This window comes from Anser anser (genome assembly GCF_964211835.1).
Source record: "Anser anser genome assembly, chromosome: 28".
Classification (NCBI taxonomy): domain Eukaryota; kingdom Metazoa; phylum Chordata; class Aves; order Anseriformes; family Anatidae; genus Anser; species Anser anser.
Window position 1 is genome coordinate 4,081,080 of NC_139749.1, and position 25,282 is coordinate 4,106,361.

The 25,282-nt window shown below is 58.5% G+C and overlaps 3 protein-coding genes across 3 annotated transcripts; all 3 read left to right on the forward strand.

Annotated features, from left to right (window-relative positions):
• The first annotated feature begins 3,504 nt into the window (after positions 1 to 3,504).
• LOC310887416 (methanethiol oxidase-like) lies at positions 3,505 to 9,810 on the forward strand. Its single transcript, XM_083813355.1, has 12 exons — positions 3,505 to 3,635; positions 4,221 to 4,274; positions 4,628 to 4,740; positions 5,849 to 6,034; positions 6,539 to 6,659; positions 6,749 to 6,931; positions 7,266 to 7,450; positions 7,930 to 8,008; positions 8,189 to 8,310; positions 8,410 to 8,502; positions 8,753 to 8,871; positions 9,411 to 9,810. The coding sequence occupies exons 1-12, from the start codon at positions 3,632 to 3,634 to the stop codon at positions 9,571 to 9,573; spliced, it is 1,422 nt and encodes a 473-aa protein (XP_083669481.1). The 5' UTR covers positions 3,505 to 3,631; the 3' UTR covers positions 9,574 to 9,810.
• A 1,474-nt stretch (positions 9,811 to 11,284) lies between these two features.
• Positions 11,285 to 19,033, forward strand: LOC310887533 (methanethiol oxidase-like). The gene is made up of 12 exons (XM_083813527.1): positions 11,285 to 11,569; positions 13,405 to 13,458; positions 15,152 to 15,264; positions 15,616 to 15,801; positions 15,969 to 16,089; positions 16,284 to 16,466; positions 16,810 to 16,988; positions 17,455 to 17,533; positions 17,616 to 17,737; positions 17,838 to 17,930; positions 18,097 to 18,215; positions 18,300 to 19,033. Exons 1-12 carry the CDS (start codon positions 11,500 to 11,502, stop codon positions 18,460 to 18,462), a joined length of 1,482 nt encoding a protein of 493 aa, XP_083669653.1. The 5' UTR covers positions 11,285 to 11,499; the 3' UTR covers positions 18,463 to 19,033.
• A 953-nt stretch (positions 19,034 to 19,986) lies between these two features.
• RFX5 (regulatory factor X5) lies at positions 19,987 to 25,144 on the forward strand. Its single transcript, XM_083813528.1, has 10 exons — positions 19,987 to 20,144; positions 20,710 to 20,840; positions 21,460 to 21,493; positions 21,944 to 22,026; positions 22,187 to 22,312; positions 22,528 to 22,656; positions 23,111 to 23,180; positions 23,483 to 23,684; positions 23,842 to 23,939; positions 24,102 to 25,144. Exons 2-10 carry the CDS (start codon positions 20,722 to 20,724, stop codon positions 25,092 to 25,094), a joined length of 1,854 nt encoding a protein of 617 aa, XP_083669654.1. The 5' UTR covers positions 19,987 to 20,144; positions 20,710 to 20,721; the 3' UTR covers positions 25,095 to 25,144.
• Positions 25,145 to 25,282: the final 138 nt, after the last annotated feature.

A 25,282-nucleotide genomic window follows, 5' to 3' on the forward strand; every position in this document is an offset into this window, starting at 1 on the left:
TTTCAGCAGAGACTTTATCCAACAACTTGAACCGCTATAGCTTAAAATATATTGTTCCTCCATTGGCTTATGTCTGCAAATAACAGGCAAGTGCCAGTGAGGTGACCTCCTGTTGTCACCTTCCTTTCCATCAGCGGTGCAATTTCACATTTGTTATACATTTTTCCTCATGCACAAGAAGGTTTCAGGTGAGCATGGATATCAGTCTGCTTCAAAAATTATCCTCTTTTTCCTCTCTATTTCGTGTTCACTGCTGTTGGTAGAGTTGGAACATGGGGACCACTCATTGCACACATTGGCCGCGATTTCTGTGTACCTTGCTGCTGGTGAAATGTCAGGCCCCACTGAAGTTCAGGTGGAAAAGACAAAAACAAATTGGGCCTCACTCCGTGAGTATAAATTGGCCAGTAAAGCTCTGCTTCATGACATCAGCAAGACAGACTGGCAGCTGCTTGTAATCAGGCTCCCTGTGGGTTAGGATCATTGGTCAGTAAACACTGATGTGTGGAGCTGTAAGAGCTCCAAGCTGACACACTCTAAGCCACATCTTGAAGAAATTCACAGTGAACTTTGTTAAGCTTCTGTGCCACATAAACAGGTTGCAAATTAACCACCAACACTTGCGTTGCCCCTGCTGTTTGAAGTGAAAACTCATGCCTGTTTTAACACAAGCATTGGATGGTGTGCTTCCCTTCCTGAAGGGGGAAAAGGACTGCGACAGAGACCTGCAGCACGGTGAGGTCAGACAACATAGCTCTGCTGGCATTTTTTGCTGGGGCACTGGTGCTAGAGCCCTTCCAAAGTCTGCTGCTCCTTTGGTGCCCAGCGCCTATCTGAACTGTCTGAATCTGGTAGGAGGCTGTAAGAAGAGTATGGGGGCAGGTCAAAAGGACAGGAAAGGGGGATTTCAGAATACAGGATTGTGAGCAAGGCTTAGATACCAGGGCACCTCCAGCGTTATATGGCAGGGTCAGATGGGAAGGGAGAGGTTGTCCACCCTGGAGAGCTGGGAGAAGGTCGGAAAGCGGTCCCATTGTTGGGGGAGTTGTTGCTTGGGGGCTAAGAGCAGCCTCAGTGTCCTCGCAGAAGCAAGGTCTTCTCCCAGCGCACTCAGTGTGCAGTACCAGTCCGCACCAGATTGCTTCACCCCGTCATGCCCATTATCAAAATGACAGCATGTTCTTCCCTATCAGCCTTGGAAGTGGTGGGCAGGAGGAGGGACAGAGCTGCCACCTTGGTCTGGGCTGCAGCAGGAAGGCCCTGGTCGCTTTTCCATGTCACAGCTTCCTATCTGTGCCTGCCACAGGGAGCTTTTCTTGGGCTGGTAGCAGGCCGGAGCGATGTTGTTCCCCACCAAGCATTGCTTGCGTTCTTGTTGGTGCTGCTGAGCCTGCTCTTATCCTTCCTCCTATCAGCTTTAATTAGAAAACTCTACGCCCCACAGCTTGGTTTTGTGAGGGATGCCAAAGACGTCACCGAGGAAAGCCAACGAGGATGACCAGCACACTTTGTTAATGAGCAGCAGACTAATGAAGTTTTTAATTAGCAGGTGTACAGGTGCAAGAAGGTGCAGTGAGACATGCACAGGGTGACTGCAAAAGCACTCTGTCGGGGGCAGCAGCCAAGCCCCTGGCGTTGCCTCTGATGGAGCAGCCGCTGCAGCTGCGCCCTCCCGTCAGGCCTGAGAGTCCTTCAGTGGGCAGCATCCCCTGGTGCCCATTTTCTGGAGCCCATCTTCAGGCCGTGCCAGCCTGAAAGTCAAATTCTCTGCAAAAAAAGAGCATCAGCCTGTGTGCCAGACATTTTTCCTTGGCTGCTACCTGAACCAAAAGCGTTTGGCAAGCCCAGTCACGTGTAAGGTGATTCCAGTGCGTTTTACTGCCTTGCACATATTTCCCCCTGCTCCTAAATGTTACTGTCAGGTCATCAAGGCAGAAGGGCAGTCCTGGGCTTTGATCTTCATGGCTTTTCTTGACCCCTCTTGGTGCTGGCAGGGGACGTAATTTCTTTGACGGGAGTCGCTCTTGCCTTGAGTAGGACTCCGCTTCTCTGGCAGCTAATCAAACAAGGTTTTGTGCCATTGCTTTGAATGCTTTCTGCTCTCCTCCGTGGTGGTCTTTTACCTCCTTCTTCTTGTCTCACAGAGAAACTTGACGTAGCTGGGCAGCAACATTGGCAGCACCAACTGTCCATGGATGGCTTGTGTGGAAGGGTCCGGCTGTGGCAGGTAATAACCCCTCTTCAGCCTGCCTTGCCCTTTGCAGTAAAACTGACGAGACGCACTTGCGCTGAAGAGATCACGAGTTCTTCTAAGACTCTTTTGGCAATTGTGTCAGCTTGATGCTCCTCTCTTACAGAAAAGACCAAGTGTTTGGCTGCTCCCGTGTCCCCCGTCACCTGTTTAGAGAGCTGTTCTGAAGCCAGAGAGCTGTTAATTAGAGCCTGGGCGAGATGTCCTCGCTTCTGATAGGGATCTCCCGAGGGCTTCTTTAGTGGCTCTGTCAGATGTTTCTGCATTCCTACGTGGAGCAATTACTTACCCGATGTAATTTGCCCGCTGATTGAGGAGTTCTTCCGCGAGATACGATACTCGTTCACGTTCCACGGCGCTTGGTGGATTGTAGGGGTTTATGCCACCCAGTCATGGCCCGGTCCCAAGAACCCACGGAGCTGTGCAGTGGGGTGAAGGGCAAGGTGAGAAGATTCCCCCGGTGGCAGCCCTGGAGCAGCGTGGCCGTGCCCTGTCCCTCAGAGCCACGGTTTGTCCAAGCAGGTGGACACGGAGACACCTCCATCATCAGTTTTCTGTGGCATCGTTCTGCTGCAGGGAGGTGCTGAGGCATCCGTTCCTGGCCTTAGTTGTTTTCTGAGTGCTTGGGAGCTGGCGGCAGCTCCTCAGGTCTCTTGTGAGCTCAGTACTGTTGGAGCCCCTGCCTCTCGGAATCCTTGCATCCCAGTTCTTTAGAGCTCAGGAAGTCTTCTTTACAGGGGGAGGAACCTGTGGGCCTGGCTTTCTGAGCTGGTGGCAGGGAGCCCGTGTCTTCCTCTGAGCCCTCAAACAGGGACGTGCCTTGTGTCAGGGTCCAGATTTCGGAGGTGCCTTTGGTGGCCTCCACGAGTTCAAGCCTCGTAATTTCCAGGAGGCTGCTGGTGGGGCCAATTATCTAGCTGGGCTTCTCTTCCCTCGTGTGGAATTTGCAATCGCTGCACATTTCTATTGCAAGAAGCTGGGCATGGGGGATGGCTTTAATTAGCTTGTGTCTTGGCTGGGCCATGGAGGCCTCCAGAGCCTGAAGAAGCCCCATTGGAGATGAGCAGGGCCCCAGGATCAGATAGGGGTGGCTTGTGCTTCAGGAAAGGACCTGCATGGACTAGCAGATTTTTCCTCTAGATTGGTGGTTAGCAAGGCGGAAACAAGCCACAGCGCTGGTCTGGCACCTCCCAAACGCCTGGGAACATTCGCTCCTCCCTTGGCAGCTTGCTCTCTGCCCCCCACCCCTTAGCCGTGTATATAAGGTCCCTCCGAGCAGCCCTGGCACTACACGACCCACTCCAGCAAGACAGACAGCAAGCTGCTCCTCCAGTCCCAGCACCTCTGCTCTCGGGGAGAGTGAACCAGAAGGCCTTCAGCATGGGTAAGAAACGCTCTGCAGCCTCCCTGCAGCCCACAGCAGCTCCATGCCTTCTCGCTCCATCCTGGCCCTGGCTCCAGCCTCTGCCTGGGGGCTGCAGACGTCCCACCTTGAAGCCGAGTCCCACCTGCGGACTGGTAGCTTTGTTCCTCTGCAGCGCTGCAGGAGGGAGGAAGATGGGGCTGAAGTTTGGGGCTTTGCCTGACAGGGCACAAAGATTTCTTTCACTTGCTACTGGTCTGCTTCCAGGGGCTTAGCTTTGCTCATTCCAACCCCCTGCCATGGGCAGGGACACCTCCCATCAGACCAGGGTGCTCAGGGCTTCATCCAACCTGGCCTTGAGCACTTCCAGGGATGGGGCATCCACAGCTCCTCTGGGCAACCTGTGCCAGTGCCTCACAGCCCTCATAGTGAAGAATTTCTGCCTTACATCTCGTCTAAATCTACGCAAGTAGATGCTGGTCACAGAGGCCCCCATTGATGACGAGGGTGGGAGAAGGTCCGCTGGGTGGGATGGAGCCTTCTGAATTGGCACCATTTAAGGACGCGGACGTTTCTCCTTATATTCTTCTCTTCTTCTCAACTCAGACAGATGCAGACTTCAGTGCTACGACTACCCCGTCTGCCCGGATGTTGTGAAAGGCAAGTCCTCTCAGGAATGTTTGGGAAGGGGGGAGTTTGTGAAAGGGCTCCGTGTTAGCTTCGGTTTGGATGATGATAAAGCCTGAGTCTTTTAGAGACCACCGTTAACTAATTGCATGTGCTGAGTCCCTTCCCTCAGTGGGAGAGAACTGGAGCCATACAGTGATCTGCTTTTGATGTGTTCTCAGCTCTGGGCCAGTAGTGAGCCAGGGCTGGGCAGTTGTCATTGACCAAGGAGGAAGGTTGTAGCTGCAGAAAATGTAGCTTAGTCTTATCTGAGAGTCTGCTGCTTTTTTTGTTTTTCTTTTATGGACAGTTTGTCTCATTTTAACAAAAGTTTTCTGTGTTTGAAGCTCCTAGAGAAGAGGTTGCTTATGTGACCTGTACTTACCGAGAAACATGCATCGACCAACCTGACTTCTTGGCCACCATCGATCTCAACCCCAGATCTCCGTATTACTGCCAGGTACCTGTGCCTAGACTGTTTCTACTGAGCTGATGACTAGCTGCTGTCTTTGTGCTTCCAGATTCATGACATTTACTCTTTTCTGCTGTGGAAAGTCAGATTGCTTTGCAGCCACTCTGTCATGCTCGTTGTTTTTTTATGCCTTGCACCTTCTTTTCTTTCTGCATCTTCGTGCCTGTCTCTGGGTTGACTCTTTTCTCCTGCTTCCTATTTGATTTTCATGTCTTCTTCATGACTGTCTGGGCAACCAATAATTTCTGCCATGACAGGCCTATTTCTTGCTTCTCCACTGGTGATATGCACCAGCCTGGGATGTTGTCTGCTACGAATTTTAACTCCCTGCTGCTTTTCTACTGTCCCCTGCGTACCTGGCTCCAGCTGAATCATCAGCATCTCTTTGTCCCAGGGGACAAGCCGGTGGTGATTCACTTCCCAACTCATTTCCAGAGCATCTTGGTGCTGCTAGTGAACTTTTGAGCACATGCTCTGAATCACACTGCCAGTGGCTGCTCAGCAGGGAAAATGTTCGCTAGTGACCCAGATGGTTTAGGGTATCCTGCACTTTTGCAGATTTCAGCTTTTTTCTATTCTACTGCAATTTCAGAATGCTCTGAACCAACCTATCTGCTGTCATCCTAAATGGGAAATTAGCATCCTTCAGAAACAAGTAAATGCTAGGCAGATTGTCTGCATCAAGGGTGTGTATATATTACCTGATCAGTCCATTAGTGCAAGAGATTAGGAGAAAATGCACTTTAAAGAAAATACAGACTTCTGAAAGTCCAGCGTTTGGAGGAGCTTCCAGAGTGAATGACATGTCAGGATGATAATCATCATTTCTTCATATGTAATTTTCTGAATTTTAGTGGCATGGGGTGAGGAATTGTTGAATGAATCTTTGATATCTCCACATTTCTCAGCTGCACGCAGTCACCTGTCAAAGGGCAGTGGCTAGTGTAAGGAGCAACGTTCTCCTCCCTGCGTCTCTAGAGGCAGTCCCAGCTCTAGTCACATGGAGGCTACAAAGACAGAAGTATCTGCCTGTATTAATGTCCCCTTTTCTCCCTGCCTCCCTGCCTGAACCCTAACTTTGCCTTTGCCTGCCTAGGTGATCCACCGCCTGCCCATGCCCAACCTCAAAGACGAGCTGCATTCCTCAGGGTGGAGCGCTGGCAACGTCTGCTTTGACAATATCACAACGAGAAGGAACAAGCTGATTCTTCCCTGTTTGATTTCTTCCCGAATTTACGTGGTGGATGTGGGTTCACAGTGCCGGGCTCCCAAGCTGTGTAAGGTATGCCTGAGGTGATTCAAAGACAAGTTTCTGGGAAGGAGTTGGGAACTGGTACTTCTGGAATAATGCACAGGGAAGAAGGTTTTCCTCCTCTTCTTTTCTTCCCCCTGATTTTAGAGACCTGGGTCATGGTTCCCCCTCAGCTTTCTCCTCCTCGGACTGAGGGGAGGCTCCGATCCTCATTTTCTTGCCTTCTCTGTGCCTGTTGCATTCAGGGAGTGTCTAGTAACTGGAAGCCATGTAGCACCCCATGCCTGGCCCCCATCCCAAAGAGTAAGGTGGGCAAATAAGCTCTTACAAGTTGCTGCATTCATGTTGTCCTTGTAAAGGAGAGCTCAGCGGCTTCTTTGCTTCTTTCCAAGGACGAGCAAGGCCTAGCAGGTGTGATTTCTTGGAAAGAAAACTCCTGCGAGCATCAGAAACCTCAGATGGCAAAAGGCTCTGCCATGTAGTCTGAAATGAGCGAATCAATCAAAGACTTACGTGTGTATACACTTCTTTCAGATGATTGAGCCGGTGGACGTCTTCTGGAAGTGCAACAAAGGATACCTCAGTGTACCTCATGCCCTGCCTAATGGTGATATACTGATTGCCAACATGGGAGATCCAGCTGGCAATGGAAAAGGTACTTTTCCCTACAATAAGACCATTAACAACATGACTGGTTGGAAGGATGAGTATTCAATCTGTTGTGCATCCCCTCTTGCATCACAGGAGGATTTATTGTGCTGGATGGAGAGACATTTGAGCTGAAAGGCAACTGGGAAAATGAGTGCGAGGCCCCCCCAACTGGCTACGACTTCTGGTACCAGCCCTGCCACAACGTTCTCATCAGCTCTGCCGGACTGGTTCCAAAACGTGCGGGACGTGGGTTTAATCCTGATGATTTGAAGAAAGGTGAGACCGGGGATGCAAGCACTAAGCCAGAACTTACCAGGGTCATGGGAGGATGTTGATGCGGTTCCTGAACGGTCCAGAACCGGGGAGAGGGGGCAGGCGGAGTTGACCCAAAATGGCCCGTCTTACAGGCACTGCCACAGGACTTTCAGCGTCTCTCCTCAAGACAGGCTGCTTCCTGTCTTCTCCCCCTGCTCCCAAAGTCACTGCATTTTGCTGCTAATTCTGGGTGGACGCTGCCGTGGCTGTCCCTGCTATAGGGAGCTTTTTCAGGTGTTACCGATCTCCATAGCTCCCCTGCCCTCTCCTGACTCTCGCCTTTCCTCTTCCTCAGGGGTCTTTGGGCGCCGCCTGAACGTGTGGAACTTGTCCTGCCGCACCCTGACCCAGTGCTTTGACCTGGGGGAGGACTCTTTGCCCTTGAGCGTTAAATTCCTCCACAACCCCAATGCTGCTGAGGGCTACGTCAGCTGTGCCCTGAGTGGCATCATCTACCGCTTCTACAAGGCTTGTTGCGAGGCAAGTATTCTGCGAGCAGCCACCAGAAACCCAGGCGTGGCGTGGTGAGCTTGCAGGGCGACTGAGAAGCTGAGGGAAGGAATTCAGGGCAGCATCCTCCTGCTGCGTGTGTGCTCGGCAGGAGCGGGGCTCTCCACGTGCTGCCTGAGCTTCTCCCATCATCTCTGGAGCTCATCGGATGGGGTCCTCTCACCTGACTGCGATGGCAGACGCTTAGACATCTGGGACTGAGCGCTGCCTGTACTCAGTGGGGTGGAAGGAGTGGGCACGTGGAGAGGGGAACAGCCAGACCCTGCTTTGGGGACACCTGCTGGAGTGAGCGGTGTCTGATTTTGCACTGGACGTGAAGGTATGGTGACCAGCTGGGACTGCCTTGATGAAGACCTGGGAGATGAATTTTAGCAAAGAATCTGAGCCTAGTCGGTGGTATCAAACGGTGCCAGGAATGCCCACGGTGCGGTGTTTGTGCTCCTTTGCAGAGAGACACCTGGTCGGTAGAGGAGGCGATTCAGATACCAGCCAAGGACGTGTCGGGATGGATTCTCCCCAAGATGCCAGGTTAGTGAGCCCTGACGTGGTGTTTCCTTTTTCCTCTCAGAGCGTTGTGTTGTGCAGCCTGGCAAAGCCCAGCGGCTGGCCCTCAGGGCTGTGCCCTGTAAACCCGATGCACGCCTTGTCAGAGGGGCTGAGCTTTCTGCTGACGCCGCCTCCTCCAGAGTTCTTTTTTCTGTGTCCTAGCCTTCACAGCCGACATGGTCATCTCCTTGGATGACAAATACCTGTATCTCAGCAACTGGCTGCATGGAGACATCCGCCAGTATGAGATCTCCAAAACCTGCAAGCCCAGGCTGGTGGGACAGGTAAGGCAGGGGCAGAGGGGCTTGCAGCGTTGGCTTCCTTAGCGGTACCCGGCGGTGGTTAGAAGACGAGCCACACGTCTCCCACTGCCTTGCTTCCAGGTGTTTGTGGGAGGCAGCATCCTCAGAGGCGGGCCCGTGACTGTGTGTAGAGATGAAGAGCTGAAGTGCCAGCCGGAGCCCTTGGTGATCAAGGTGAGCTGCGCAGCCGCTCTGTTCGACGCTGTCCTTTGGACTTTGGCTCCGCTCTGGCCGTTCTCTCCCCAGAGTCTCTGGGGTTAGGTCTCCACGGCCGTTGCCAGCGGCACGCAGTGTTTAATAGCCTGCCTGTGTTAGGAGGGGAGGCAGCCATCCTGCTCTGCCTCTCTGCTTTGCTGCCTCTGCTTTTGCTTGTCTGCTGAAAGAAAGAGGCCCGTGACATCACTGCTCTGTGTTGTGCCTCCAGTGCAAGAGGGTGTACGGTGGCCCTTGTAAGATGCAGCTCAGCGTGGACGGCAAGAGGCTGTACGTCACCAACTCGTTCTACAGCACGTGGGACAAGCAGTTCTACCCGAACGTGGTCAAGTAAGAAATCTGTGGGAGGCAAGGGGCCTCTTTTGAAAGGCCTCATTGCTGGAGGTGGGGAAGGTGCCTCACCCAGGGGACTGCGAGGATGCATTTGCGGTTGCTGCAGCTTGCTCTTGTTGAATTGCACATGCAGTTGTCTCCCATGCACCTCTGAACCTGCTCCCTGGGTGGAGCTGCAGTGGCAGGGCTTGGCTTGGGAGCGCGTACATCGATCAACCTTGCAGGTGGAGTCAATCCATCTCTCAGGGCCACGCCACATCTCTGCTCCACCAGGGATGTTTTGGTTTAGTAAAGATGACCTCCAACACAAAGGCAAGCTCCGGCCTGCCTGTCACATCATGCCTGGCAGTTACTCGCCTCCGGTGAGAGTTCAGCACGGAGCCAGGGGTGCTGGTGGATGCCGCTGCTGGGAGTGGGCCTCTGCTGTCTTCTCTGCGGAGAAGACAAGATGTCGGGGAGAATGTCTCCGCCTCATGAAGGGCATGAAGGGCCCCGGTGTGCTTGTCTGTAATACCTGCTCTCTCACCCCCTCGCAGGGAAGGCTCTGTCATGCTGCAGATTGATGTGGACACCGAGAAAGGAGGCCTGACCGTGAACAAGAACTTCCTGGTGGATTTTGGAAAGGAACCCAATGGGCCTTGCCTTGCCCATGCTATCCGCTTCCCTTGCGGAGATTCCACCTCTGACATCTTGGCCTAGACGCCATCGCCTAGGCTCCCTTCTTCTCTCTAGTCCGAGTTGCTGTTCTTCATCCAGGTCATTCCTGGACAGTCCTTCCCTGGCGCGAGAGCACTTGAGGCTTGCTTATGGCATGCTTGGGTCAGTATTGTATTACAGCCAAAGGAGCGTGTGGTGCTTTAACCTGAAAAGAGGTGCCTGTTTCCTGACACTGGTTTGCTCTTGCGTTCTGCTTTAAACACAAATAAAATTGTTCTTTGCATCACCTAGATCTTCATGTGTCTTACTTCACTGAACCTTTCTATAATGTTTTCAGCAGTGATTAATGATAAGGTTGACGTTTGGGAAATCACTTCTGTGGGATCACTGATAGTGCAAGGGTGCCTGTTTGTCTCTATGAGACTCAGAGTTTCTTCTCCCCACAGAGCAGAGAGGATAAGGTTGGATGAGGGCCCAAGTTGCAGAGGTGAACCTTGAGTGGGAGGCATCCCCGGGGTGCTGCTGTTCAGCCCTACGATGACTTGTAGATGATCTCTTGAGGTCCCTTCCAACCCCTACAATTCTGTGATTCTGTGAATGGGGATGGGGTCTGGCCCATCCCAAGGGCAGGTCTCCAGAGCAGATCCACCTCAGCTGCTTGCAGCCACCTGGCCTGCAGCCTGGCACCGGGGCCTCGTGTTGGGAGGCAGAGAGCTGGCTGCCTGGAGCTGGAGGCTTTGTCCCGTCCCTCTAGCGGAGTTTCGGAAGAGACACCTCGCCCTGCTGCCTGTGCCTGTCAAGTCCTTTGCCACTTTCAACAGCTCTCCTAGACCATGGGAACAGAGTGCTGGCTTCACCCCTCTTACCAGAGGGAAGTAATCCCTGGGCGGCATTCTTGCGGACATGCGGTGTCCGGGTGAAGCTGGGGGCTTGCTTATACACGCTTTGGCCTTTGTGTTTAAGTCCTGGCGCCCCCAGGAGAAGCTTTCTGTGATCAGAGGCAAGGTGAGACACAGGGTGATTTGCTGGCCACCGCTGTGTTGACCCGCATGCAGCGTACACCGCAGAGCTCAGTGTGGTGCTGAGCATCAAACACCAAGGAGCGAGCCCAAGCAGGTGAGGGTGTGGCAGGAGGCACTGAGCCCAGGTCCGCTGGCCTTTTTGGTGCCAATCCTCAGGAGCTGTGGGCCAGCAGCCTCCCGTGAGAGAGGGCATTAGTGTTAGAGCTTGCTGATTTTCTGAGTCTGCACCTGGGGTGAGCACTGGAGGGGACAGGGCAGTAACTTGCTGGTAAAGATGTGCCTGTAAAGGCCGAGTGCCTCCTGCACTGCCCGTGAGAGCGAGCCTGCGGCCACCCAGCTCTGCAGCCAGAAGCAGCAGCAGACACTGACTAAGTTAGATGTGTCATGGGGAAAACTGTTACATTGCTCCTGCCCTCCTTCCAGCCTGCAAATTAACTTCCCACAGCAAACATTCGTCCTGCGATTAAAAGAAACCCAGTCCTCATTTTTCATTTTTGCTAGTGATTAACATCTGCAACCTCGTAAAATTATTTCTGTGGTTGGAAATGCAAGCACTTGCCCATCTCTCACGAGGGGCACCCCCTGGGGAAACTCAGGACAGTGCTTCTGGCAGAGAATCAGAGGACAGGAGCTGCCTGCTTTCTCTCCATGGCTAAAAGCCCTTATTTTGAATTTCACAAGAACGTATGTACTACAGAGTGCAGCCACAGCCATGTCCTCTTCCCCCGTGGGAAGGGAGGAGATTCTGGTAGCTTTGAAATAGCTTCCCTGCACGATCCCAGTGCTGTAAGACGCTGAAGGCTGCCCCAGTACCTCCCACACCCCGGGGCATGTGGATCCTCCCCTTGGTGTCCTTTTCACACCATGCTGCTCCCCGTCCCACTCCCTATATATTTGAACCCTGCAGAGCTGCATCTCCTCACTCAGCTGGCTCCTGCTAGGCAGCATGCAGGCAGGATCACCTCCTTCTGCTTCTCACCAGCAGGTGAAACCCTCCAGCACGGCCTCCAGCACCGGTAAGAGATCTCTCGCTTGGCTGCAGCTTGCTCTCAGGAGGAGCAGGCTTGGGGCTGTTTGGCGGCTGGCTGCCCACCGGCTGTGGGCTCAGCTCTGGAGCCTCCAAAACTTACCCTGAGCTCGGTCTTGAGGGTTTATTGCTGTGACACCCAGAAAGCATAAAGGAAAAAGACGTGTGGGGATGAGTGTGGTGTCTTCTCTGCCAGGAGAGCGTTTCTTTTTTCAAGCTACTAAAAGTGCCAGGAAGTGTTTAGGCAGACTGGTGATTAAATGCCTTCTAACTATTTTTATTTCATTTATTCCCATTATATTCACCTGCAACACACTGTGCTTGTTACAATCAGCCATACCAGGACAGGGAGGCCTCAATACAAAGTTTGGGTTTAACGGGGCTTTTTCTGCAGGGCTAATATGAGGGGAAGGGGGAAGAAAGGCAGCATGGTGGTTCCACAGTGCTTCAGGCCGGAGCGGGGACCCACATGCTGGTGTCCTGTGCTCTCTGCAGAGCGTGCTGTCCTCAGGGACTGCAGGAGAAAACCTTAAAAAACAAACAAGAAACTGAGTCAGCAAAGCTGAGTAGTAGAGTTTAGCTGCAGGTTTCCTCCCTCTCCTCAGGCATGCCAATCTAAATGAGGAAAAGGGATCCTTTTGGAGGTGGTGGTTGTTTCTTAACAAGCTCTCGTCGCCCTGCACTAAGGACGCTTTCCTTGACGGTTTTGAAGTCTGTTGCAGGGTGAGGCTGGATGGGTTCGAAGCACCCAGAGACCAGCAGCAGGACGGGGCTGGGGCTGGCGTGGAGGCGGATGTCTCCAGCCCTGAATGCTGTGGCAGCAGGGGCTTCGTGTGGGAAAGCTCAGCGCTCACACCCCTGGGCAAGGCACTGCAGAGGGAGGCAGAGCGGAGAGATGCAGCTCTGAGCCCCGTACCCTTCTGCACTAGATTTGTATCGCTAACCTTTTTGCCTGTCCAGAGCCCCAAACCTTTCTGGGAGTCACTTGGATGCATGCTGGCATCCTGGTTCGCCCTGGATGCCTGTCTTCATCCTCTGAGACCTCAGCGGTGGAGGCCAGGGAGAATCTGCCTCCCCCGACCATCCCCTGCCTCCCCGTGGCTGCGAGGGCTGTTTGTTTTGAGAGGCCAGCGGGGCCGAGCACTCATCAAACCAACCCAGAGCTCCCCCAACCTGTGGGGGAGACCCCACTGAGGGGTCTAATTACCAAAGACCAGGATTGTGTGCAGCCTTTCCTTTGCAAAAAGGGGTTTAAAATGACTCACTGTCACCTAGAGTACTGCGTTCAGCTCTGGGGCCCCAGCACCAGAAGGACAGGGACCTGTTAGGGCCAGTCCAGAGGAGGCCATGGGGATGGCCAAAGGGCTGGAGCACCTCTCCTATGGAGGCAGGCTGAGGGAGCTGGGGGTGTTGAGCCTGGAGAAGACAAGGCCCCGGGGAGGCCTCAGGGCGGCCTGCCAGTCCCTAAAGGGGGCTAGAGGAAAGCTGGGGAGAGACTCTTTGTCAGGGAGTGCAGTGGGGGGATCGGGGTAACAGCTTGAAGCAGAAGAGGGCAGGTTTGGCTCAGATATCAGGAGGAAATTCTTTGCTCCAAGGGTGGTGAGGCACTGGAACAGGTTGCCCAGAGAAGCTGTGGGTGCCCCATCCCTGGGGGGGGGGGGGCAATGCCAGGCTGAATGGGGCTGGGGGCAGCCTGGTTTGGGGGAGGTGTCCCCGCCCATGGCGGGAGGGGGGAATATTAGATGATCTTTAAGGTCCCTTCCAACCCAAACCATTCTGATTCTGTGATCTAATTGCTGTTTGTTTCTGTTCTTCTCGATTCAGGAAGGTGTGGAGCGTGTGGCCCTGGCTTCGCCTCTCCTCTGGATGCAATGAAAGGCAAGTCCAAAATCCAGGGCTCTCAGGGAAGAGCCCTGTGCTGTCTGTGATTTAGGTGAAGATTAGGACAACGCTTTCAAAAAGGCTTTATCAGTTAACTCCATCCACCAAAGAGGCTCCCCAGCAAGCGTTGGGGAAGCAAAGAAGTGAAAGTTTTGCATCTGGCCTGTCCCGGGGCCAAACTCCAATTGCATAATGACAGCTTGGTCTCAGAACAAACCTTTTCAGGCTTCACGGTGGCTTGGGATGGGTCATAACTTGCATCAAAGTCACCCGTGGCTTCACTGTTCAAAACCAAATGGGATTTAATTTTCTCAGAGGCAACCACACCATATAGGCCCATGACACCACTGCTGGGAGCTAAATGCTCTTGGATCTCCAGGGAGTAGAGAAGGCTGGGGAGGAAGGGGGCACCCTCCCTTTTCTTTTTCCAGGCACCCTCAGGAACACGGCACCGTGCTCTGCTCCTGACAGCTGCCATTCTGACGGGACAGAGCCTCCTGAAGCGAAAACCAGCCTCACAGGCTCACAGGCTGCTTGTTCAGGCACTTTGCCTTCTGTTTGCATTGCCAAAACACTAGTGCTCTCATGCGAAGGGACCGATGAAAGCATCATCTACTGCTATCCCTCCCTTAATCCTCCTCTCCAGTGCTTAGCAAGCACATCTTTGAAACCTTAGACAGCTCTGGAGCTTGATCCTGGTCTGTGATTCCTGTCCCTGAAACATCTTTGAACAAAGCAAACAACAGTGAAGAGCTGAGTCTTTAAAACACGCCTGGATGTTGGCAGGGCCGGATGGTGATTTGAGTTAATAGTAAATAGCATAAGTCCCACTGACTCTGCTACTCTGGCAGATTCCCTTGGGACTTTTGATGCCCAGGCTCTGTCTGGTTGCTGAGTAACCCTGGCACCAAAAATCTCTTCCGTGTGGACGTCAAGCAGGTCAGGCTCACAGGCAGGTGATGAAAAGCTCCTTGGGATACCTGGGGAGGTGAATTAAGCTCCGCGCTCTGACTGTGTCCTGAACCCTGGCTTTTGGTTCCCTAGCAGCTGCAGGGATGGGGTCCCTGGGTGCTTGGCAGCTGCTCTCAAACTCAAGGCTGACACAGATGCTGCTGTTACGAAAGCTGATAGAGGTGTCATGTTGAAAAGGCGGCTTTTGTCTGCTTTGGATCAGCACCAGAGGTCCCAGGTCACCTCTCCCTGTTCCCACCTCCTCTTCCTCAGCATTTCTCAGACCTGTTCTTCCTCCTGCTTTGCTTTGGCAGCACTTTCTGACACACTGCAGCGCCCGTACCGCCCCTGCGGCCGCGAGGAGGCTGCGGGGTCGGGGTGCTGCTGCTGCTGGAGGCCTGGGGTCCCCGGGTGCAGCCATCCCAGCACCACGCTCGTCACACTGTGCCTGGGAGCCAGCAGACCTGCTTGGCGGCACCTTTGGGAATTGTGCCCTCGGCCTCAGCCCAGCAAGCATTTCACCTTTGTGCTTCTCATGTATTTTCAAGGCTTCTCCTGTGATGGAGATGAGACACAGCGTGGTTTGTTTTGTGTGACTCGTGGGGTTGGCATGTCCGAGCAGGGATGTGGAGATCCCACTGCCCCACAGGGCAGCCCGATCCGGCCAGAGACTCCTGCAGGGTGTTCATTCTGCCCAGTGGTTCCTGCTGATGCTCGTGCAACATTTCTGTCTTGAAAGGGCCCCGGGAGGAGATATTATACGTGCCCTGCATCTACAGGAACACCGGCAGGAACCAACCTGACTTTCTGGCCACTGTGGATGTCAATCCCAAATCTCCAAACTATTGCCAGGTACCGAGCACCTCATCTCAGTGCTAAGCTGGTGGCAGCACACCAGCCAAGGGAAACAGCTCAGTGCACGCCCTCCCTCACATTCTCCAAAGCTGCGGGTCCAGTACCGAAGGCTGGTGCCTACCCAGCTCTTCCTAACACTCTGAGCCTTCCTGAGCTTAGGAGATGTATGGAAAACCCCCCTCGTGCGCCATCCTTGGGCTCCCTTGTGCACCAGCACACCCCCACTGCAGAGTTAGGCTTGCCTGAGGCATCCTGACCCCATCCATGGCAGTCTGCAAGGCTCTGAGCTCCCGGGTCCGATCCAGAGGAGTCCTGCGTCCCGGTGTGAGCAGGAATGGCCCTTTGCAGGTGATCCACCGCCTGCCTATGCCCAACGTGGGGGACGAGCTGCACCACTCCGGCTGGAACACCTGCAGCAGCTGCTTCGGGGACACCACCAAGAAGAGGAACCGCCTGATCCTCCCCAGCCTGATCTCCTCCCGCATCTACGTGGTGGATGTAGGAACTGACCCACGAGCTCCCAGGCTTTTTAAGGTACCCTGGAGGTGGTGCCATGTGCTGGCTCACCTGCTCAGCGTCTGCGGCAGGACAGTGGGGCAGCTCCCACCCGTCCGTGGTCACGCCAGCCCCCTGCACCCCTGTGCAGCAGGCACCCGTCTCGCCTGCACAGGGGAGGTGACAGAGCCTGTGAACTCCCACAGGTTGTCAACCCGGAGGATGTCTTCTGGAAGTGTAACCTGGGCTACCCCCACACCTCCCACTGCCTGGGCAGCGGTGAAATCATGATCAGCACCCTGGGAGACCCGGCCGGCAATGGGAAAGGTATGGGTCTTGCCAGTGCCCCAGGAGAGGGTGCCAGCACAGGAGGAGCAGTGCTAGCATCCAGCGCTGTCCTGGAGCCTCCACCAGGCTGGTCTGCAACGCCTTGATCCGCCTATTGCTGTTTGTCTTACAGCACTCCAATGGTTAACCCGGGTGATTTCCTCACCACCAGTGCATGTTTGTTTTTGCTTCAGGTGGCTTTATTCTGCTGGATGGAGAGACCTTTGAGATCAAGGGGAACTGGGAGAAGGGGGACAAGAGCCCCCCGATGGGTTATGACTTCTGGTACCAGCCGCGCCACAATGTTTTGATCAGCACTGAATGGGGAGTCCCGAAATGCCTGGGATATGGGTTTGACCCAAATGATCTGAAGAAAGGTGAGGAAACATCTGTTTAGGCACTCCAGGAGGGAGATGCTGAGCAGGGCTGCAATGAAGCCCCATTTCAACCCTCTTCTGTCGTGAGTGAGCGCTGACCATCTAACAGACCTGGATAAAACAGTTTGCTTTCAAAGCTGATTTCATACCAGTTCCCAGAGGTCACACATTTTAAAAAGACTCAGAAAAGAGAGAGCCCCAGAAGTGACCATTGCTGCTGGTGCAGAGCCCACGGGGCCGCCTCTGCACTGAGGTGGGGCTGAGCCCCCCCGGGGCCGTGGCACCTCCGCGGGAGGCCCTGCGCCTCACAGCGTCCCCTCTGGCCCCCTTTGCCCCCTCGCAGGGCGCTACGGATGCCGCCTCAACGTGTGGGACTGGACCACTCACACCTACGTGCAGGCCATCGACGTGGGCGAGGACGCAGCGCCCCTGGAGATCCGCTTCCTCCACAACCCGGACGCCGCGGAGGGGTTCGTGGGGTGCACCATCAGCAGCGCCATCCACCGCTTCTACAGGACCGAGGTACCGCTCCCCTGGGAGGGCAAGGGGCAGCGGGAAGGGGGCGCAGGTCTACGTGGATAATCTCACCGGAGGACCTGTTCTGACTGGCGGTGGTTTATGCTGAGGTGATTTAATTCAGAGGAGGTTTGTTTATAGCTTTGTTGTGGATTTACAACAGCTCAAGCAGTGTTCCTTCTCGGTGTCTGTTGTGTGTAAAAACGAACCGGGTGAGGAGAACCTCTGCCACCAGACCAGTTAATCCAGCTGGAAGGTCGGACAGGTTTTTGGTCCCCAAAACCCTTCCTCATGCCCCAGAGCCCATCCTCGCGGTGGCTCCACAGAGCCAGAGACGAGGTTTCCTGCAGCCCACAAAGCAGCCCCAGAGACGGGAGGTGGTGGATGTGCACGCAGCATCCGCCCCCGGTCGGGCCTTATCCTGCCTCTGCCCCGTGCACTGAGCCTTTGGGGGCCGTGCTCTGTCCCACAGCGAGGAGACTGGGCAGCCGAGAAGGTGATCCAAGTCCCCAGCAAGAAGGTGGAGGGGTGGCTGCTCCCGGACATGCCAGGTGAGTGTGTCCCCGTGAGCCGCGGTGCAGCCGCCTGCCCCGGGCTGCCACCGGTGTGCAACTCTGCCGTCCCCTTCCCAAGGCTTCATCACCGACATCCTCATCTCGCTGGACGACAGGTTCCTCTACTTCAGCAACTGGCTGCACGGAGACGTCCGCCAGTACGACATCTCCGACACCCGCAGGCCCAGGCTGGTGGGACAGGTAAGGCAGCACCGGCTTGCCCCGCCACTGCTGCCCCATCTTGGGGTGGGACCAGCCCCGCTTCCCCGTCTCGGCCACCCTGAGCTCCGCTCTCTCGCAGGTCTTCGTGGGTGGCAGCATCGCCAAGGGAGGGACCGTGGCCGTGTGTGGGGATGAGGAGCTGCAGAGCCAGCCGGATCCCTTTGTCATCCAGGTGAGCTCAGCTTCGCGCCGCCCCATCTCCGCCCTCGGCCTCCAGGCACGCAGGGCGGCGGGGGCAAGCCCAGGGAGCAGGTCCCGGTGCTTCTGCTCACCCAGCCCAGCCCGATGCAGGTGGAGGCGTCCCCTGGTCACCTCGTCCTTCCCTCCACCTGCTGCAGGGCAAGAGGGTGTCGGGGGGGCCCCAGATGATCCAGCTGAGCCTGGATGGGAAGCGGCTGTACGTCACCACGTCCCTCTACAGCGCCTGGGACCGGCAGTTCTACCCGCAGCTCATCAGGTGGGGCAATTCTGGTGAATTTTGGCAGCCACGGGGATGGGGGAGGCAAGAATCCCCCCTGACCCCGCTCCCACCCCTCCACAGGGACGGCTCTGTCATGCTGCAGCTCGATGTGGACACAGAGAAGGGCGGCCTGACCGTCAACCAGAACTTCCTGGTGGATTTCGGGAAGGAGCCGGGCGGGCCCTGCCTGGCACACGAGATCCGCTACCCCGGCGGGGACTGCACCTCCGACATTTGGGTTTAGCAGCCCCATGGCTGGCACGCGGCCGCCCTCCACTTGCTTCCCCTCTCATGGATGCTCTCCCCAAATCTCGGCTTTGCCAGTGGCCTGACCTCCCGCAGTGCCTTCGACGCTTAGGGCACAATGGGATGGCAAACCTGGAGATCCCACTGCTGCCCTTGTCCAAAAGCCCTCCTCCCTGCCAGCGCCACCGGAATCCCACATCCTGCATCCTGTATCCCGCACCCTGCGTCTCACATCCTGCACCCTGCATCCCACATTCCCTATCCTGCATCTCACATCCCACAGCTGACATCCTGCACCCCCTATCTTGCATGCAGCTTCCCGCACCCTGCATCCTGTATCCCGCATCCCATGTCTCGCATCCTGCATCCCAAATCCTGCATCCTGCCAGCAGCCCCAGCAGCCCATTCCTGGAGCACGACGGGCACTTGCATGCTGCGCTGCTGCCCCCAGAACACCTCAGTGCCAAGGAGCTCAAGGCACAGGAGAGGATGAAGCGATCATCCCCTAAGTGCCCCACGGCTGGGCACTGGTGAAATAAAACAGATGTCTCTTCACCGCAGCTCACCTCATCTCTAATTGCTTTAATTCGCTCTGTTTTCGGGAGTGTGAGGGAGTCAGGGATGCTCCACAGGTAACCTTTCCTGAACAGTAGCGATTTTTCCAACGTGCCCACTGTGCAGCCCAGCTCAGCGCTGAAAGCGTTTTTTCCTCCGCAGAAGTTGCACCCTGCTCATGTGCCCGGAGCCAAGGGCTGCAGGGTCTCTCCTGTTGCTCCTCGGGGACTGGAGAGGTGAAGCCACGCGAGGGCTTCCACCTGGAGCCCAGCAGCTCGCCTGCTGCAGGACAGCCAGGAGGGAAACAGCATTTGCCAAAACAGCAAATTTCCAGAATTTTCCCGTGCTGATGTGTGCAGCATGGTCCTCGCCCGGCCAGAGGGATGGGGAGGAGGGAAGGGAGCAGGAGCCCCCCCGGCAGCTCCTTCCCCAGGGCCAGCGTGCACACCTTGCACAGCTGCTGCTGCGTGTACACGTGCTGCACACGCTGCTCACGCACATGCATTGTGTGCATGCTGCACGCAGTGCCCAGCACACGCACAGCTCGCACACGTTGCAACCTCGCACTACATACGTGGTGCACGCAGGCGCTTTGTGCACACACGCATACATTGCACGTACGCATGCACCGTGCACACTGCACACCAGTGCACGCACACGCACTACCTGCATGCACACGCACCCCCTGCACACGCACGCGCACCGCACGCACGCGCACCGCACGCACACGGTGCGTGCCCACGCCCCACCCGCACGCACACGCCCACACTGCGCGCGTACCGCACGCGCCCGAGCTCGTTTACGCTCGTGCTTCCTCCCCCAGCCCCACCAATCAGGAGCCTGTTACTAGGCAGACTTCGCCTCGCGCTGCCACTCAGGAGACCGGTCCCGCTTGTATCCGGGTAGGAAAGCCGGAACGACCAATCGCATTAAAAGCCGGCGCAGTATCCGGGCAGACCTGCCGAGCCGCAGCCAATCAGAAAAAAGCGGCCGGCGGGCGCCGCGGGCGCGGCCCGGCGGGGCGCAGCACTTTCGGTTCCTGTTGCGCGCGGGGCCGCGGCACGTGGCGGGGGCGGCCCCGGGAGCGGAGCGGAGCGGAGCGGGCCCGGCCGGAGCAGCCCCGAGGTGGGTGGGTGGGGGGGCGGGCCGGGCGCTGCCCCCCGGTGTCCCCGTGCCCGGGGACCTGCGCTCCCCGCGTCCCCGGCCCCCGGGGTGCTGCCCGCCAGGGGTCCCCTGCTGCGCCCTGGCCCCGCGTTCCCATCCCCGGCCGTGCCCGGTCCCCGTGTCCCGGTCCCCTGGGGTCCCCTGGGGTCCCCTGACCCCGGGACCTGCCCTTCCTGGTGTCCCCTGACCCCGGGTGCTGCCCTCCTCGTGTCCCCTGTCGCTCCCTGTCCCCATGTCCCCGTCCCCAGCTGCCCCAGTCCCCGTGTCCCTGCCCCCCGGGGTCCCCCACCCTGGGGGACCCGCGGGGCGAGGGGGGCTCCTCGTGCCCCCGGGCATCCCCGTCCCCTGCCAGGACGGGGGGGCTGGGGACAGCCGCTGCCCCTGCAGCCCCCGCCGGGACCCTTGCCCAGACGGGGCCCAGCACCTTCAGACCAGGACGGGGGGGACCGAGGGTGCCGGGGGGGTGCGTGGTTCTCAGGGGGTTCCTTCCCTCGTTGAGGCTGAGTTTCTGGTTCCCCCCCGCCAGGAGCCTGATGCCATGGCTGACGAAGAGCCGAGCGCCCAGGCTGCCAGGAAGGGAAGTTCCTCGCCCAGCGGCTCCCGGGGCAGCACCACGGAGCCCAGCACGCTGCTGCAGAAGCTGCGGAGCACCATCTCGTAAGGGCCACGCTTGCTTGTACCCGGGCAGCTCGTCCCGTTGATCCGACCCTTCCAACTGCGGTGCCATCTAATCAGGGTGATTAATTGGCAGCCCCGGGGACCGGAGGGATGAGCGGTGCGGTGCCGTGCAGCTCCCTGCGTTAGTGCTGCGGGCGGCACGGCCCCAGGCGCACGCTGCTCGGTCCCTGTGCTATGCTGCCGGCAGTGTTTTCACCTGGTTCGGGTGGAAAAACCAACGTGGAATTTCACGGTAGCACAGACTGGTGTGTTAGGAGCACACGGGCCGTGGGTTTTTGCCCACCCTGCCCTCCCCAGGGTCAGGATGGAGCACGCAGCACCTACGGGCAGGTGCTGAGGGTCTCTGGTGGGGCTGCAGGTGCTCAGGGGGTCCCGGAGCATTGTGTACAGGCAGCCTTCGGCTCTCGGTACCGCAGCGTGCCCACCCGGGCACTGCCCTGACCCAGGTGTGGGTGCCAGGAAGGGCCTGGGGCTGGGGCCGTCCCGCTCAGGAGCCGTGCGGAAGAGCTGGGTGGGAGCAGGCGGGTTGAGGAGGGGGCCGGGGCTCTGTGGTGGCGTCCTGCCCTGCCCTAACGCCTTCTGTCTCTGTCCCGTGCAGCAAATCCGTGCAGAACAAAGTCGACTCCATCCTGGTGAGTGCCTCTGCGGGATGTGGCACTGAGGGTGGGGGAATGCTGTGCCCCCCCTTCTCTGGTGGGCTCCCACCCCTCGTCTGGCTGGACTGGACCCTGGGTTCTGCTGGATCTCCCATCCCCTCGGGTCGGGATCTGGCTGCAGGGAGCAGCACCGAGAGCCCCCCGAGCGCACGGCCTGGGGGCACCCCTGTGCCCCACCCAGCACAGGTCGACCCCGTCCGGTCCCCTGAGTTCTGCCCTGCTCCACAGGGCTTCGTTCATCCCGCTGCCTTGTGGGCAGGCTGCGCCCACCCTCACAAGATGCTTGGGTTTAAACACCTCATCGGTTAGTTACTGCCAGGAAGGGTAACGAGAGCACTGCCTGCATCAGCTGCTCCCTGTTTCGGATCCTTAACCTCTCTTTGTCTCCGGTCCGGTTTCCCCTCCCTGTGGACCGTTTGACCGTAGCAAGATGTCCAGAAGTTTTCAGACAACGACAAACTCTACCTCTACCTCCAGCTGCCGTCCGGGCCCAGCCTGGGGGAGAAAAGGTGGGTGCTGGAGCAAGCTGGGGCAGTGTTTGGAGCTTGGCTGGGAGAGCAGGGGCTGGTGGGGTGACGGTGGGAGGTGGCCGCAGCTCTGCCTTCTCCTGGCCTGCTTCTGCCGCTTTTCTGCTCATTCGGTGTTTGTCTTGTGTTCCCCGGGGAGTAGCAGTAGCCTGGACCTGAGCTCGCTGAGCACGGCCGAGTACATGCACGCGTGCAACTGGATCCGGAACCACCTGGAGGAGCACACAGACACCTGCCTGCCCAAGCAGGACGTCTACGATGCCTACAAGTGAGCGCGGGGACGGGCCTGGCGCAAGGAGCGTCTGGCCCCGGGGCTGGGCTGGTGCAGCAGAGCCCCACGGGGGGGTTCAGAGGGCAGCGGGTACCTGGGTGCGTTTGGGATCAGCCCTGCCCAGCACCGAGCAGGGGAGGGGTGGACGTGTCGGGAGGGCAGTGAGGGCTCGGTGACGTTACCCTGCAGCTCTGTCTCTGCCTCTCCCTTAGGCAATACTGCGATAACCTCTGCTGCCGCCCTCTGAGCACCGCCAATTTTGGGAAGATCATCCGGGAGATCTTCCCAAATATCAAAGCCAGAAGGCTGGGAGGCCGAGGACAATCGAAATATCCTTCCATGTGCCCTGCTGGCCGGGGAGGCCCTGAGAACCAGTCCCCGTGGCAGCAGCAGTCGAACTGGTGGCAAGAGCTGCTTGGTCTGCAGTTATTCCCATGTACGAGTCTGTGCACAAGATGGTATTCTGTAGCTTCTGAGAGGGTCCGGTTCCTGTTTTTTCAGCTCCTGAAGTTTCAGCTTGGTTACCCGAGGGCAGCTTGGAGCTGCCACGTCCCTTCCACGCACCCCGCTGGACTCGGAGCCGCCCGGGGCTTGCGCACGGAGCAGGGCAGCAGCGCGGGTTGGTGCAGGGCCGGACGCTGCCCTGAGTCACAGACAAGCCCAGACCCTTTCGGCAGTCCCAGGCGGCGATGGCGTGAGCCCTGCAGCCGCATCCCTCCGAGTCGTAACCCGTCGCCTCTCGCGGCTGTGTTGTGTGGCTGACAGCCCTTAACCTTGCCAAACGTACTGCTACAGCGGGATCCGGAGGAAGACGGTGGTCAGCCTGCCGCCCCTGCCCAGCCTGGATCTCAAAGTTACGGAGACTGTAAGTCCTCGGGTGCCTCCGCTCGAGCTTTGCCAGCCCCGTTCTGGCAGGGGAGCAAACCCCGCTCGTTAGGTCTGACGAAGGCAAGGGGCAGAGGGGCGCCCTCTGCGTTCCCATGGGCTGTGGGGCGAGTGAGGCTGGGAGGAGGTTCTGCTCTGTCCCCTGAGCCTCCTAAAGGGCGGACGAGGTACGTGCTTGCTCGTGCAGGCTTGTGACCTGCTGGGGTGTCCAGATCAGGCCCTGTGTGCACCTGGGGAGTCCTGGCCTGGGCCGGGGAGGCTCACGGCTTGTCCTGCCGGCAGCAGTCGGAGCTGACGGACCTGGTGCAGTCCTACAACAGCGAGGTGATGGAGGCGGCCTGCGCCCTGACCTGCGACTGGGCTGAGAAGATCCTCAAACGCTCGTTCAACAACATCGTGGAGGTGGCCCAGTTCCTCATCCAGCAGCACATCATCAGCTCGCGCTCGGCCCGGGCTGACCTGGTCATGGCCATGGTGGTCTCAGGTGGGTCTGGGGGGCAGGGGGGGGTGGAGGCTGGCACCCTGCAGAGCCCCCTGGGGACCCCTGAGGGGCGCGGAGGCTTTGGGAGCGGGTTGGCCCAGGGGACGGGTTTCCCCCAACGGGTGTTGTCCCCGTCTCATCCCCTGCTGTGCATCCACAGAGAGCACGGAGAAGCTCCACCGCGATGGTCGGTCCCCGCTGGCGGCCAAGAAGAACGGCCTGGAAGCTTCAGAGAGCGGCGACAGGAGCCAGGGGCAGGTGAGAGCCTGAGCGTGTCCGTCGGGGTCCAGGAGGCCGGGGTGCCCGTCTTGCCATGGGGTGCTCGGTCTCGGGATGCAGCGGGGAGGCCTTGGGAGCAGCCCAGGCCTGCACGAGGCTGCTGCCGCATCCCTCTGGCTCACACCTCTTTTCTGCTTGCAGAGCAAGAAGGAGAGCAGCCCCAAGGCCTCTGTCCCACCACGGCCCGAGAAGAAGAAGCTTCCAGAGCCCCCCCGGCCGGCGAGCAGCCCCCAGGTGAACGCCCTGGTCGCCCGCCTGCCCCTGCTCCTGCCCCGCATCCAGCCCGGGGAGAGACTGGTGGCGCCCGGGGCCGCGGCTGTGCGCTCCTCCCCGCCCGTGCTGGCCCCCAAGCTCACGGCCGCCCCCCTGGGGGGCACCGTCAAGGTGGCCCTGCCGCTGCCGGTGGGCACGGCGTCCCCGTCGTCGCTGCCTCTGGGGCTGGCCCCGGGGGCCAACGGAGCAGCGGGGCTGCTGAGCCAGCAGGCGGCCGTGCCCGTCCTCAACATGCTGCTGCCCGGCGTGGGCGTCCCCGGGGCCGAGAGCCCCGCCAAGCCCCGCAGCGCGGGGAGCGACGGCCCCGGCCCGCAGGACTCGCAGCGCCCCAAGGCCGCCAAGCGTCCCCCGGAGCCCCCGGGGGCTGCCGCCGCCACGCCGCAGAAGCGGAGACGGGGGCGGCCACGCAAGAGGCCGGAGGAGGGAGGCGCGGGGTCCCCGGCGGAGCGGGAGCGGGCGCAGGGGGGCCCGGGGGACGCGGAGGAGCAGCTTGGCGGAGGGGCGGCCGCGGGGCCCGGCGGTGCCGCCGCCACCGGGGGCCGGCTCGGGGCCGGCCCGGTCACGCAGGTGAGCGTCATCCAGGAGGGCAGGAGCGGCGCCCAGCTCCCCGCCGGGGCCGGCGGCCGCGGGATGGAGGAGGACGAGGAGGATGAGGAGGAGGAGGAGGAGGAGGAAGCGCCGCCGAGCGCGGGCGAAGCCGGGCCCCCCCGGGGGGACACCGGGGCTGACGAGGGGCCCCCCCCGCCGCGCGGTGACGGACACAGGGCGGGGGCAGCCCCCGCCGACACGGCCCGGTGCGGCCCCGTGCTCCCGGGGGGCTCCCCGGGGGGGGCCGAGCTCTGCGCGCCCCCCGACACCTAGGGCCGGGCCCCCCACCCGCCTCCCCCCGCCATTAAAAGCCGTGCACAGCCGCCTGTCCGTCCGTCTGTCCGTCTGTCCGTCTGGGACCGGTACCGGGATGGGGGGGGGGGGGGGGGGGGCCACGCGTGGGGGGACCGAGGCCGGGAGGAGGCGGCGGCACCGGGGGGGGGGCGCGGGCGGGAGGCGCT